The sequence below is a fragment of the Ctenocephalides felis genome, unplaced genomic scaffold (assembly GCF_003426905.1).
Source record: "Ctenocephalides felis isolate EL2017-DRISC unplaced genomic scaffold, ASM342690v1 CF-g0.4_SCAFFOLD_03571, whole genome shotgun sequence".
NCBI classification, from domain to species: Eukaryota; Metazoa; Arthropoda; class Insecta; order Siphonaptera; family Pulicidae; genus Ctenocephalides; species Ctenocephalides felis.
This window is the reverse complement of record NW_020539725.1, coordinates 63,724,535-63,740,127: the sequence shown is the minus strand read 5'-3', so window position 1 is coordinate 63,740,127 and position 15,593 is coordinate 63,724,535. Positions and strand designations below refer to the sequence as shown.

Here is a 15,593-nt window from a genome sequence, read left to right as displayed (position 1 = left end):
TATTCCAGTTTAAATCCTTTCCTCTGGATCCACTGATCAGTCTGGAACACCAAAGAAATACTGTCTCGAATCCTCAGGTCTTGAGGAGGTGTCTTACCACAATAAGACCCAATAGCCTTGCTTTCTTCAGATGATGTACCATCACCATAAGCCCATGCAAAAGTGCTAGTCTCGTATACTGTGACATTGTCAAAGTTGCAACCAGTTTGGGCTAAAAAAGGAAAAAAAAGATAAATGATAAAAGTTTAGTAAATGATAAGAGTTTGATAATTGATAAATCTTTTCTATTTATTACCGTCTTCGAGTTCAAAATCAACAAATTTAACATTGACAAATTCGTTCTTCGCCTTAATTGTGTAATTGCAAACATCTGTCTGCCATAAAAACTAGGATAACCAGGACTGGTCAGAATCTGTACTGATTTATCAGCTTCCAAGACACCTCCACAGTTTTGTTCCCAACGTGCCTAAATAGAAAAAAACAAGTGTTATTGGATATAAAAATGATGATAAGTGTTAAAGTATGGTTAGGATTTACCTTAAAGCCATCTCCAGTGTTCTGGCCATCAGATCTGAACATCACTTTTATCCTGGATCCTGTAGAATTTAAAGCCTGGGGCACATTTCGTCCACAAAGGCTTGCTATAGACTTCCAGTCGTCGTTTATGTAATCCCAAACCTAAAAGATAAATAAATACGATTTACTAAGCCTCAGTAAATGTGAAAATGTCTATTTACCGTGCGATCTGGTGATTTTACATGTAAACAAACAAAAAAAAGTCTTAAATCACTAATTAGAATTCTGTTATCATAACATTCTTCCTTTCTTGTTTATATGTAAAATACTCCTGATCGCACACCAAACTAGTTGCAAATGGCATTTAACCTTAAAGCAAGTTGCATGAACCTCCCAAAATGTGTAAGAATTAACTAATGAAAATGAATTTTAGATATTTAAATAAAATTTTCAACTGTTTATTTAAAAAATAGTGTTTACGCTTTCAATTAAATCTAAACATTACGATTTCGAGTAGAATTTTCTCAAACACATTTAAATTATCTGTAATTATATTGATTATATTAAAATTGTGGCTTATTATTTTAAATTTTAATAAACTGATGATGTTCGACTCATCACATCATAAAAGCAACTTTTGACACAAATTTTTACTATGATATTTTCTCAAACTTTGATGAAATTTTAACATTAAACTATGGTACTAAAGCTGCTAAATCAGTTCTAATAATACTTACATATTTAATATAATTATTTGCTCGAAATATTTTGGAACTGTGGAATACAATCAAAGGAAAGAACTTGACTGATTTTTGTTTGATATAAACTAATTGTATTTTATATATTTTTTTATTTTAGATATATAATTTGTAATTTAAATGTACGAATAATTTCATTATTTATTGATTAATTAAAAAATTTCTTTATATCTTTAGGTATTTTTTTATTGTCGTTTTTTAATACTTGTTGATTATTTATTTAATTATTCAAAATTAATTAATAATATTAATACGCCGTGATTTATATGCATCCAATGATACGTCAAAAGCAAAATTGCATTCTTTGAATTCTTCCTCCTATACGAATTTTTAAAATTAAACCACTAAATAAGGCCTTAATATTTCAGTATGATCTATAAACTATGGTATCTACCCTCAAAAAAATAATAATACAAATCGACGATTTTTTTTTTAACATTTTATTACAAGAAAACGCTTTGGTCGATCTTTACAAAAAACTCATCAGCACGATTCCCAACCAATATCTTTTGAACGGTTTTTCAAATTTCAAAATCGATTCGGAATTGCGAGATTGATAAACACTAGTCCTCATCAAGATACATCGAAGCGCTTTTAAATTTTTGAAATCGGTTAAGCCGTTTTTGAAAAAACGTCAATTTACGGCAAAAAATCTGTTCACACACACACACACATACACACACATAGTTTTTCCAAATTTGGTCTCATTCGATTCAGAATGGATTGAAACGTCGAGAAAACGAACTTCTCCTTCGGGAAGTTAATAAATACAATTTACCGAGCAATTATGTCACATTAAATGTGAAATGTCTATTTGCCGTGCGATCAGGCGCATTTTACTTATAAACAAGTAAGGAATAATGTTATGATAACAAAATTCTAGATGGTGCAGTTATATCATTGCTTGTTTTTATGTAAAATACGCCTGATCGCACGGCAAATAGATAGACTTTTTCACCATGACCCCAGGCTATTTTATGAGACAGAATTGCCTCCTCAATTAATTTAATCTTAAATCACTATTTTTTCTTGACTACCTGGATAAAGTCCTTAGTGCAGTTAACAGAAGTTTCCAAATAAAACCGTTCCTCAAAAACCAAACCAATATGATACCCCTGATCGCCTCTGATCTCCCAAGTGCATTCTGCATTATTCGGATACTGTTGACCAGGCCCAAAGTTTGGTGACTGCAACAACTGGGTACCACCAGGATGTAAAACACCACCACAACCTAAAAAAAAAATCAGCATTTACAAAAAATCAATTATTTTGTAATCAAAGTAAATTGACAAATCTAATTAATAATTGTTAATCGACTAGTATGTAATCTAATTGATATTTTTGCAATTTAATAACTGATTTCTAACTAATTTTTTAAACTTCTCCATCTACATCAATATTTAACTTTTATAACAATCGATAAATGATACAATATGGCAAAAAAATAATTTTAATTAAATAAATCTAATTTTAATTTAGATTAAACAAAATTTTGAATGTAAAAATGCTTTAAATTTTTCTATTAATATGTAACCAATAACTTATGAAAAATCTTAAAATTTATTTGTCTTTCAAGTAGTTATCTAATTAACCAATTGACATCATTGAATAACTGGCACATATTAATCAATAATTATTAATGAACTTACAATTATAATCAATACGCATATTTTAGTCATTTATAATAATTCACAACTAATTTTATTAATATGATTGATAACTATTATTATAATTCACAATTTTGTATATTATTAGGTGTACAACTTTGCTTCCGCCGTTTTTACAACACGAGTTCTTTACAATAAAGGCGGCAGCAAACTTGTACATCTAATATATTTCCGATCATATTTTAGAGTATAGCGAGTTGTTGTAGGACTAAATGATGCTAGACAATATTGTCAATGATTTAATTTTCAACAAATTTGCCGAAGACATCGTTCAAATTAAACAAACGGTTTAGAAGTTACAAGCGATAAAATAAAAGTATGCACTTGGTGTACTAAAATTTAAAGTTTTGTTTGTTAGAAAACTGGGGTACTTTATGCTCAGATTTTTTGTTTCATTTCAATTGCAACTTTGAAGTATACCGAGTTGCTTCAGAGTTTAATTATCTTAGACAACATTTTAGATAATTTAATTTTGAACAAATTTGTCGAATATTGCATTTAAATCAGACAAACCGCTTAGGAGTTACAAGACTATTAATAAATAAATGCACCAGCACGATGGATCAAATGAAGGGTCGAAACGTTTCGCCTCAAATATGTCGTGTGGGGTATCATTTAAAAGGTCTCGATAAAATATATTCAAATCTAAAATTGACTGACATGATAGAACAATAGGGTTCCGTATAATACATATTTTTTACATACTAGCTATCAAATTTTTATTTTAATTAAGATTTTACAATTGATCAGTTGTTACCTAGAGTAGTCGCTTCCACGGTTATGTCGAATCTGGTATCAGCATTGTATTTATCGGCATGATATTCAATCCAGACGTCTGATCCTTGGGTGATTGTAGAACCCGATGGTACTTGCGAGCCGCATAATTTATACAGGAGCGGACTCATTGGAAATTTGCCGTTGTAGATCAGGATGTACGACTGGTCACAAGGTAGGGCTATGTTGAGGTTCGAGATTTTGATCTAAAAAAATATAATATAAAAGACTAAACTATAGAAGAGGTGCAATTAAGCGGCACAACTAGTGTAACCGCCTAAAAAAAAGGTGAGTTTCGGGAATTTATATTAAAAAACCTACTTTATCAATCATTTCAAAATCTTAGGAATATATTTACACATGTTTTAAGAATACATAGTAAAATTTTTGAAGAAAAAAATTAAATATTTTTTAAGTTATCGTCGATCTACAACGGCGCGACAAAAAAAAGACCCTTAACTGCTGCAGTGATTTCGGCCTTCTACGTAGATAAAATTTAAAAAAAAAATTCTTGTTAAACTAGATAATATTGTCTGTAAAATGAACTACGATAAAGAATAAAAATCAAAAATTGACAAAATGACGGCGTTTTTTAAAAAAAAGGCGAATTTTACCCAAAATTTTGGTCGTTTTGGGACTGCCAAAATTCGATTTTTGGTCCGATCAATAAATCGATAGTTCATTTTACGGAAAACTATATATAGAACATGTGAAAAAAAATTGATAGTGATCGGATTTGTTTTTAAGTAATCACTGCAGCAAATTCGGAAAATGCTGTTTCGAGAAAAACGCGTTTAAAGATAAAATGATCTACTATATACTATATATATATATATATATACTTTTTAAATGGCTGTAACTCAAAAACTATTCAAGATATCGATTTAAAATTTTGGTATGGTATTTTTAAAGGTATAACCTATCGAAATATGAAAAAATTGAAAATTTGATTTTTTGAAAATTTCACACTAGTTTACTGTGTAATGTGCGTCTGTATGAAATATAATATTGGGCATTCAAAATTTCTTTTAATAATTTACGTCTTTAAGAGAATAATTTGGAATATGATCTAATAGTTGTATTTCGTATGTCGAAACGTAGTTCAATAACAATAATTTTGTACAAGATATTTTGTCGTGCGTATAAAGTTTTGTTTTACTCGCGAGGAGCCAGTAATATCTTTTTCTCCATTAATCTTTATTAATCTCAACATCATTACCAAATGATTTAAAATTTTTAAAACCTATTTTTATTCCTGAATTTTATTTTTTGTTCGTTTAGGTGTGAAAATTATAATATGATAAAAAAATCGTTATACTAAAGTATACTTTTTCACTATCATACTTTTCTTGTAATGCAGTCACAATTTCAATACTACTAAAATTGTTAATCCTTTAATTGCGTTTTTATCCTGGTTTCTAAAATAATTCGTTTGAATATTACCTATGCAACTTATGTTAACATAAATTGAAATAAATATCATTCCTTTAAAACATAAAATTGCAGTGCAATTCTAATAAAAATTGAAGAAAGCATTCTGAACATGTATTGTTAAATAACACATTACTGAGATTGATAAAAAGTGCTGAGCTGACTTTTTGACTTTATTGCTCACTTAATATTTGCTTTGGTAAATGATGATGTACTTGTACAACAAACTAATCATTTTATTTATTTCAATCTTGAGTACTAAAATTGTATCATTCTGCGACAAACTAGGTGGCAATGATATTCTTTCGAAATAAACCGCACGGTAATTTAATAAATATACTATACCATAACACTTATTATACTTATAACAAAAAAAACATCAATAAATAATAAACAATTATGAGATAGAAATGAAACGCTGTATTGGTTGCCATATATAAAAAACGGCGTAGTTTGTAAGGAATTCTTTAAAACGGCTAATAGAATCCTTGAGTTCTATAAAAAATCAAATATAATACCATTAGGTTGTCAAATATCTCCCTTCCGCTTTTTTGCTCTTGGTTTATAATACAAAAGGGCGGAAGGGAGATATTTGACAACCTTATATATATACATACACTTTAAATGGCTGTGAATCAAAAACTATTTAAGATATCGATTTAAAATTTTGGTATGTTGTTTTTAAAGGTATAACTTATAGAAATATGAAAAAATTGAAAATTCGATTTTTTGAAAATTTCACACTAGTTGTGCCCCTTAAAGATGTTTTACCTGAAGGGCTTGTCCTTCGTCTCCTCTGACTCTCCAAGCACAATCAGCTTGTCCTCCGAAACTACCAGGACTTGGCACATCATTATGAGTCAATCTTTGACCTAAAGCCAATTTACCACCGCAACTATGAACTCGGTATTTCATTGTAAAGTTGACTTTGACTAAATCATTCACCTTGTCTACAGATACGACTGTGGTCCTCAAACTTGACCTCACGATTGTAGGACCAGAGAAATTTCCACACAGTTGCGCAATTGCTGATTTCTTCTCTGGAAAAACATAAAAATATAATACTAATTAGGGAATGCAACACCGGTATTGCGGTATACCGAATTACCGGTAAACCGTCCGATTTTTCGGCGGTATTTTTACATGTATTTACCCCAAAAATACCGGTATTTTCGCTATTACATAAGCTATTTGATACATAATACACAAAAGTTTAAATTTCTCGGAACGAATTTATCTTTAATTTCCGTAATCACATAAACAGCTATATCTTCAAGTGATTCTATAGGATAAACAAATGTCAAATATTATCTCAACTCGTCATTAAACTGAATATTTATTGCTTTCCAAAGGGCTTCATATCGTGTTACAATAAATAGAATTGGACTGATAGATAATGATGTTTGTTTCATCTTATGTAAAAATGTAACGGTTTTTTAAGTGATATTTGCGCCAAAATATTTTATATCATACAGATTACCCCTGCGTAATCTTTATCTTTTTCTAACTTTATACATAATAGTTATGATAATTACTAAATATTTTTGCTTCTTATTACAATTATAAAATATTATTTTTCGAAAAGGTTTTGACGTTTGAAAATACTATAGAAGCATCACGTTGTTTTAAATAACAATATTCAACAATTATAGTAACTTATTATTCATCTTGACAAAGTATACGATCTTAAATTAGTGTAGAAAATTATTTTTTTAAAATATTGGAGATTATGCTAATTTAACACATCGGACACAGACAATACAGTTTATTATAATAATGTAATATGATCTTTTATGAGTTTTTGGTCTTTCCTACTCATAAGTTTGTTTTCGATGAAAAATATTCAATTTACTCGTTAGTGATAATGAATTAAATTGGATATAATTTTGTTAAATTATTATTTAAAAAAAATAAACTTATTGTTTTATTTTATTGTTTAGTTGAATATAGTTGTAGTTGTAATAGGTTGTCAAATATCCGCCTTTTTGTATTATAAACCAAGAGCAAAAAAGCGGAAGGGAGATATTTGACAACCTAAAAATTATTTCGCTAATATTAGGTTGTCAAATATCTCCCTTCCGCTTTTTTGCTCTTGGTTTATAATACAAAAAGGCGGAAGGGAGATATTTGACAACCTAATATATACATGTTTTTATATTTGTACTAGTGACTTTCAATTTTGTTTACGTTTGTTTAAGATAATAAAAATACGGGTAATTTTCCGGTATTCTGGTTTTAAAATAAAAATTACCGAAATACCGGTATTGAAATTTTTCATCGGTATTGCATTCCCTAATACTAATCTCAAATAATGTTATTAGTGTTTTTTATCTTACTTCCATTAGATCGGACATTGATGGATGCTGGTGAGTATCTGCAGTTTTGAGCTTTATTGCCAAGTTGGGCATCGGTAAATGTTAATGCAAGGGTTTCTGATGCATTTCTTTCCCTGGTCCAAAGCCATTCACAATGCCAACTTGCTAAATCCGAAGGAGGTGTGATTGTACCTTCGGTATCATCCATGTTGCCCTGACAATCTAAAAACCCCAACAAAAAATTAAATAAACTAGTTGGTTTTGGTATTTACAAGTTACATGAACTTCCCGATATGTGAAACTAATCGACTTAATCAATAAAAAAATAAATTATTTTTATGAGTGATTAAAAGTATTCCGAGTGGATTTATTACACATTATTGAGAACAAACGAACACGTTAACCCTTCTTTGCACGGTGATGGAAATTTCAATCACAACATTTAGTTATATGAATAAACAAGATTCTAGCACAAGATCACACTGGTTACCAAAGTTTTGATATGAGCCCATTTCTTCAACAATGCCGCTGAACAAGTATAACTTTATTTAGTTATCTTTACATTTTAATAACAATGATCTTCACAAAGAATATCTGCCTAAGAAACCCCATAAATGGGGCTTCAAATTTATAATGTCTGTTATTTGATGGAAGAATAAAAAAGATTGAGTAAAAAATATTTTGTTATGTATTTACTACTGAGCTAAATATGTGACAATGCATGATGATGCAAATTTCCATCATATTGTTTTTTACATGATACACATTCCTACTTACATTAGAATTTTTTAAAATATTTTTTCTTTCATCTAGAGCATTAATTACATCACCCTGATTAGTTTTAACGAAATAGAAAAAATCATGCAATGAAGAGTTAACTCGGAGTATTTTCTAGAAGCAAATTTTCGATTTTTATATTTGAACCAGTTTCCGTAGGACTTTAATGGTTTATTAATACCAACTACTCTAACGTTATACCAAGTAAATCGTCTAATTTTAATCTTAACAAATGTCAAAAAAAAACTACTCATTTTCCCAAACTTTGATGATTTTTTAAAATTAAACTACTTGTCATAAGGTCGTAATATTTCAGTAAGTTCTATAAGACCATGATATATATCTCTAAAAAAAGTTCCATAGAAATCGGCTTAAATTTATTTTTCAACATTTAATTACAAGAAAACGGCTCGGTAGATTTTTACCTAAAACTAATCAGTATCATTCCCAACTAATATCTTTCGAACGGTTTTTAAATTTTTAAAAACGATTCGGTAGTATGAGCTTAAATGTGGACGAAAAGTTTAACACTTTTTTTTAAATTACAAAGAAACGGCTCGGCCGATCGTCGCACAAAACTGACAAACGATAGTGCTCATTGAGATACTTCAAATGGCTTTTAAATTTCTGAAATCGGTTCAGGCGTTTTTGAGCAAACGTCGATGAAAGGTCTAATTTTGACAAATGTCAAAAAAACGATACCAATTTTTGCAAACTTTGACGAATTTTTAAAGCTAAACGAGTTGTCGTAGGGCCGTAATATTTTAGTATGACCTAGAAGACTATGGTATCTACCGTCAAAAAAATAATAATAAAAATCGACGAAAAAAAATTTTAATACCTTGTTACAAAAAAACGGCCCGGCCGATCTCTACCAAAAACTAATCAGCACGATTCCCAACCAATATCTTTCGAACGGTTTTTGAATTTTTAGAATCGATTAAGAATTGCGGGCTAATACGTGGACAATTTTTTTTTCACTTTTCTGCGATTTATAAAGAAATGGCTTAGACGATCGTCGCACAAAAGTGACAAACATAGTCCTCATCTCGATACATCTAGTGGCTTTTAAATTTTTGAAATCGGTCTAACCGTTTTTGAGAAAACGTCGATTTACGGCAAAAAATCTGTTCACGCACACACACACACATACTTTTTCCAAATGTTGGTCTCATTCGATTCAGAATGGCTTGAAACGTCGAGAAAACATAAAATTAGCGAATCGGATTTTTTGATGAAAACATAAACTTCTCCTTCGGTAAGATAATAAATAAAACAATTTAATAGTATGTCTTTTATCTGGTACTTACACGACTCTTTATCCGACGAGAATCTCAACTTAAACCCTCTATTCGACGACGAGTATCTTCCCCAGAAATTGATCATCATTTTATTACTAGAAGACTCGATGATGTTAGAATAATTTTGACCACCTCGCAGTAAAGTTATTCGGGACAAATAGTTGTGATCGTTGTAAAACTAGAACAAAAGTTGACAGTTATTAAGGTGAGTAAGGCAATTTTTGGCATCAACTTACTGATAACTTGGCATCAAAAATATAGGATCTGCCTTGCAGATCAAAGTCTAGGATTTCGACGGTGATTCTTCGTCCTTCGGGGACAGTGATCATCCATTCGCAGAATCTGCTGTGAGTTCTTCCAACAGGGTAACCTGGACTTGTTATTATGCCTGATGGTTCGTTTATTTCGCCACCACAAACTGGAAAAAAATACTTGGTAAGAAAATTATATTGTTACATAATTAGAGAGAAGAAAATACTTGGTGAGACTAGTGGTGTATGGCATCGTTCCTTAAGGCAAATTGCTGAAACTTCCCAAAATATTCGAGAAATTTTAAACGTTTTCAAATATATTATTACAAATACTGCAGTAACTTTCATTATTTTTGCTATCTTGTTTGTTATATCTGAGCAAATCAAATGTAAATCATAAATCATAAATCAAAATATCTCCAGAACATTAACAATCGTCATTTCATTTCGAATTCAATTTTAAAAAAATAATTGCCTCTAATTTACACAAAATTGAAAAAGTGCTCCCGAATAGTCACAGTCTAAACGCATTTGCAAATAATTCTGTGCGACATTTCCACTTATACTGTGCTTAGCTTGGCGGCATTTATAAGAACTAAAATGATTGTTGTTAAATTGAGGAGGCTACATTTTAATATATTATGATCTCGTTTTATACTTTTGGACCGGTTCGATTTTTATTTGTTTATAACTTTTAAACAAATTGTCCGATTGTTTAGCAATATTCAGCAAATTTTCAGCCAATTAAATTATCTACAACTTTTGTTAATAAAAAAATGTTGTATCTCATATCCTTTTACCCAAAATTTGCAATGAAACAGGTTGTTGTTAAATTTTGGAGGTTGCGTCAGTATATCTTGCTTCACACTTTTGGACCAGCTCGATTTTTATTTATTTATTTATAACTTCAAAAGGAAATGTCCCACCATTTTGCAATATTCAGCAAATTTATAGCCAATTAAATTACCTACAATTTCTATTAACATCAAAAATTGGTATCTCTTGTCCTTTTATCAAAAATTTACATTTAAAAAAGTAGTTGCTAAATTTTGGAGGTTACATCATACTCATATATCTTACTCTGTCACTCTTACTCTGTCAGGTATATGTTGCTCTTTTTCGCACTAGTGTTTTATATATATATATATATATATATATATATATCTCTGATTTTCTCACTATATACTGTTGTCTCTTTTATGTTTAATCAAAACAGACTCTATATCACATCGCGACTTAAGAAGTTTTACTTCAAAAATAAAATTCTATTTTACTAATTTATACATCGCCAACCTAAGAAGTTGAATTCAAATGTAAATCATAAATAAATCAATTTATCTCCAGAACATTAACAATCGTCATTTCATTTCGAATTCAATTTCAAAAAAATAGTTGCCTAATTATTTGCACAAAATTGAAAACGAAAAAGTGCTGCCGTATAGTCACAGTCTAAACGCATTTGCAAATAATTCTGTGCGACATTTTCACTTGTACTGTGCTTAGCTTGGCGGCATTTTCACACTTTTCAATAGTTTTCACAAAATTGGAAAAGTGCTCCAGTCTAAACACACTTGCGAAAACATTTGTACCAGAGTGGCGCTTAGACTGTGCTTAGCCTGGGTAATTTTTTAAATTTTTTAATCCAAAATTACAAAAATATTTCATGGAAAATATATAAAATATGGATATTATAATTTTTTATCCTCGAAAGCAATTGTTTTGTCAATACAAGCTGAAAGTTTTTTTTAACTTCCCATAGGGTAAGTTATAGTAATCGCAAAATAATCGAAAATGAAAATGTTTATATATCTTTACGTTTCAAACCCTTCTGAACATTTTGGCATATCTTAGAAAAAATGGATGTATGTGTGTGTGTGCGGATACAAATTTTCGTCAAAGATTTCGGGAACACCGATCAACCGATTTGAATAATTCAAAAAACATTCGATTCGTATTGATAAGAAGACGTGCTTATTAGTTTTTGGCAAAGGCAGGTCCAGCCGTTCCGAAGATATGGGACAAAAAATGCCAAAAACGTTAACTGAGGTTTTAAGAGAACGGAGCGTCCGATTTGAATAATTCAAAAAACATTTTACTTATATTAACAAGATGAAGAACTGATCAAATTTTCATGAAGGCAGATCTAGCGGTTTCGGAGATCCAACAAAAAAAAGTAAAAAAAAAGCCATTTGGCGGTCAAAAATGATCATTAGACATATGCACATCAAATTATCAGATATTTTATAGAGATTTTAACAATAAGTATAAAATTTGTTCACCTTCCTATGGGTTCCGTACCAATGTTTATCCGTTGGCGGCGCGACGCTTACGCGCTTCGATATTTCGTCTCTATGCAGTTAAAGCAGTACGATTGCTTTGAAAAAAAGTTTAAAATTTCCAAAATAAGTCAAAATAAAGAAAACATTTTTTTTTCAAAAAATTTTTGGCGAATTTATAGTTTCTCAAAAATCTAATTTTTTCTAAGTAATTTTTTTTCAAAAATGTTAATCGTTGATTGGTTGATTCAAATCGGTTGATCCGTGCGCCCGAAAACGTGGACGAAAAAATGCAAACATACAAAACACACACACACACACATACACACGTCCAGTTTTTCTGAGGTATGCCTGAGGTTCTGAAATGTTCAGAAACCTTCAAAACGTCGAGAAATGGAAAAAAAATATTTTCGATTTTCGGCCTATTACTATAACTACCCTATGAAGAGTTAAAAATTATATTGTTACATAATTAGAAAGAAGAAAATACTTGGCAAGAAAATTATATTGTTACATAACTAGAGAGAAGAAAATTCTTGGCAAGAAAATTATATTGTTACATAACTAGAGAGAAGAAAATTCTTGGCAAGAAAATTATATTGTTACATAATTAGAGAGAAGAAAATACTTGATAAGATAATTATGATTATAATCAAATTTTACCACTTGTGCTGGAGTTGTAGTACAACTGGAACCCTTTGTACATATTCTGCCTTTCTTTAGTAACAAAACGCACATGAACTTTGTTACTCGAAGCAGAGATTTCCATGGAATTGTTTGTGCCACAGTAAGTTCCAAGATAATATGCTAAAAAATAAAAATTTATATCATTCGAACGCAAGTGTTATTTTTACATATGTCTTCTCTCCTCTGACCTGTTCGATTAAAATCATTTCCAACTACTTCCGATATAATTACATGATCGACATTGGTGCAATTTCTGCCAGTAGGCAAATTCAAATCCGTGAACTTCATCGTCAAGAAATGTCCTTCAGGTCCTATTATTTCGTAACTGCAATCAGAATTAGGTGGGTAAGCCCCTGGAACTGGATAATTGGGTGATGATATTTTGCCTTCGCTGCCTCTGTACGAACCGCCACATGTATCTGAAAAAAAAACAATACTAGCAGTGATTTAATTTCAATAACTATTTTCTTGCATGATCCTTATCCTGTATCTATGTAGTCTGACCATTGGATCGCCTGTACAACCATATTTTTTTCATTTTTTCTATTGCTATTTTATTAATTTTTTTTTTTTACGGTTTTAAATGAGTATAACTTTCAACCTCGTGCAAGAATTTTGAGCTTGAATCGTGGTCAAATAAACTTTAATATGATGAACATTGTATTTAATGTTCGAATGTTTTTTTTTCCAGCTCTTTTTTTTCAGAAGCGAAATTCGTGCAGCTACTATGATTATTATAAAATTACTATCCCCTTAATATTAATTATAAATAAGCTTAACAAGAGCCTAAAATAATATCTATTATTATTGATTACGGCTTGCTTATGAATAAATAAAATAAATAAATAAATAAGTGTATGGTATCGTGAGCTAGGCAACGCTATATAATGCTTGTTTCTTGTTAGTGAAACTGTGAAATTGTCTATTTATTAACTTCCCGTAGGATAGTTATAGTAATGGACCGAAAATCAAAAATGAAAATTTTTGCATTTCTCGACGTTTTGAAGGTTTCTGAACATTTTTAAGGGGCATACCTCAGAAACTAAATAGATGTGTGCGTGTATGTGTGTGTGTATTTTGTATGTCCGCATTTTTAGTATTAAAAAAAGGACTCTACTGACGAGCAAATTAGTCTAGAATTAAAAAAGGGACTCTACTGACGAACAAATTAGTCTAGAATTAAAAAAAGAATTCTACTGACGAGCAAACTAATCTAGAATTAAAAAAGGACTCTACTGACGAGCAAAATAGTCTAGAATTAAAAAAGGGACTCTACTGACGAGCAAACTAATCTAGAATTAAAAAAAGGACTCTACTGACGAGCAAACTAGTCTAGAATTAAAAAAGGGACTCTACTGACGAGCAAACTAGTCTAGAATTTAAAAAAGACTCTACTGATGAGCAAATTAGTCTAGAATTAAAAAAGGGACTCTACTGACGAGCAAACTAATCTAGAAATAAAAAAGGGACTCTACTGACGAGCAAACTAATCTAGAATTAAAAAAGGGACTCTACTGACGAGCAAAAGCTAAAACGTATAAAAGGGGACTCTACTGACGAGCAGACGAGTATTTCAGTTTGCTCGTCAGTTCATATAATGCAAAATATAGTTTCCTTGTCAGTAGAGTCCTTTTCATTTTCATGTCTGGTAAAATATAGTTGATAATGAAAAATACTAAATACAAAAATTCAAAAAATTACCCAGACTAAGCACAGTCTAAGCGCCACTCTGGTAAAAATGTTTTCGCAAGTGCGTTTAGACTGTATACGTACTTAAGCACTTTTCCAATGTTGTGAAAACTATTGAAAAATGTGAAAATGCCGCCAAGCTAAGCACAGAATAAGTGAAAATACCGCACAGAATTATTTGGAAATGCGTTTAGACTGTGACTATACGGGAGCACTTTTTCAATTTTGAGTAAATTAGGCAACTATTTTTTTTTAAATTGAATTTGAAATTGAATGACGATTGTTAATGTTCTCTGGAGATAAATTGATTTATAATTTATATTTGATTTGCTCAGATATAATAAGATAGCAAAAATAATGAAAGTTACAGCATTTGTAATACCACGTTTAAAATTTCTCGAATATTTCATTACGGTACGGAAAGTTCCAGCAGTTTGCCTTAAGGCACGATGCCATACACCATTAGTTTCCTGAGCGATCAGGCGTATTTTACATAAAAAACACAGCAAGGAAGAATGTTATGATAACTGCATCTAGAATTCTGTTATCATAACATTCTTTCTTGCTTGTTTATATGTAAAATACGCCTGATCGCACGGCAAATAGATAGACATTTTCGCAGCAAGCATAAGATAGCGTTGCCATGACAACGCTATTTTATGAGACAGAATTGTCTACTTTTTTACACAACTTACCTAAACTCAATGCAAGTTTGAACCCGTTCTTAGGATCATCCACTTTAGTGAAAAATTTGACGTACATCATATTCCCGGAACTTCTTATTGTTCCTGGTTTATTGCTTCCGCACCAACTTCCTAGCAGTGCAGAATTTTCAGTGGCTCCATCTCGTATCTCGACGAAGGCCGAATCACAACTGAATAGAAACAATAGAAATAAATACCGGTCAATTGGTACTGGGAGAATCCAATGGTTACTTACAAAGTGCTCATCGTGATATCAAATCTATCCTTAAATTCTGCCTTGATGATTTCGCCATTCGGTGCCATGATCACCCACTCGCACTCGCTGTGAGGAGGAGGAATGTTGGGATAGTTCGGCGAACTGATCTCCTGCATGTTTTTGCTGTTGGTTAGAGTTACCCTGTCGCCACAGAGGTTGTTGACTTCTTTGTATCTGATTCTCAACGCTTG

The 15,593-nt window shown here is 30.8% G+C and overlaps 1 protein-coding gene across 1 annotated transcript in view; it reads right to left on the bottom strand.

Moving 5' to 3' along the window:
• Positions 1-73: 73 nt before the first annotated feature.
• LOC113386478 (cubilin-like) overlaps positions 74-15,593 on the bottom strand; it is a 56,799-nt gene continuing 41,279 nt past the window's right edge. The window contains exons 35-47 of the mRNA XM_026624258.1: positions 15,382-15,593; positions 15,138-15,316; positions 12,942-13,172; positions 12,730-12,873; positions 9,776-9,957; positions 9,549-9,717; positions 7,483-7,683; positions 5,918-6,186; positions 3,699-3,921; positions 2,312-2,505; positions 538-678; positions 296-466; positions 74-211 (exon numbers count right to left, since the gene is read on the bottom strand). Coding sequence (XP_026480043.1) covers positions 74-211; positions 296-466; positions 538-678; positions 2,312-2,505; positions 3,699-3,921; positions 5,918-6,186; positions 7,483-7,683; positions 9,549-9,717; positions 9,776-9,957; positions 12,730-12,873; positions 12,942-13,172; positions 15,138-15,316; positions 15,382-15,593 — 2,454 coding nt within the window. The remainder of the gene's footprint in view (positions 212-295; positions 467-537; positions 679-2,311; positions 2,506-3,698; positions 3,922-5,917; positions 6,187-7,482; positions 7,684-9,548; positions 9,718-9,775; positions 9,958-12,729; positions 12,874-12,941; positions 13,173-15,137; positions 15,317-15,381) is intronic.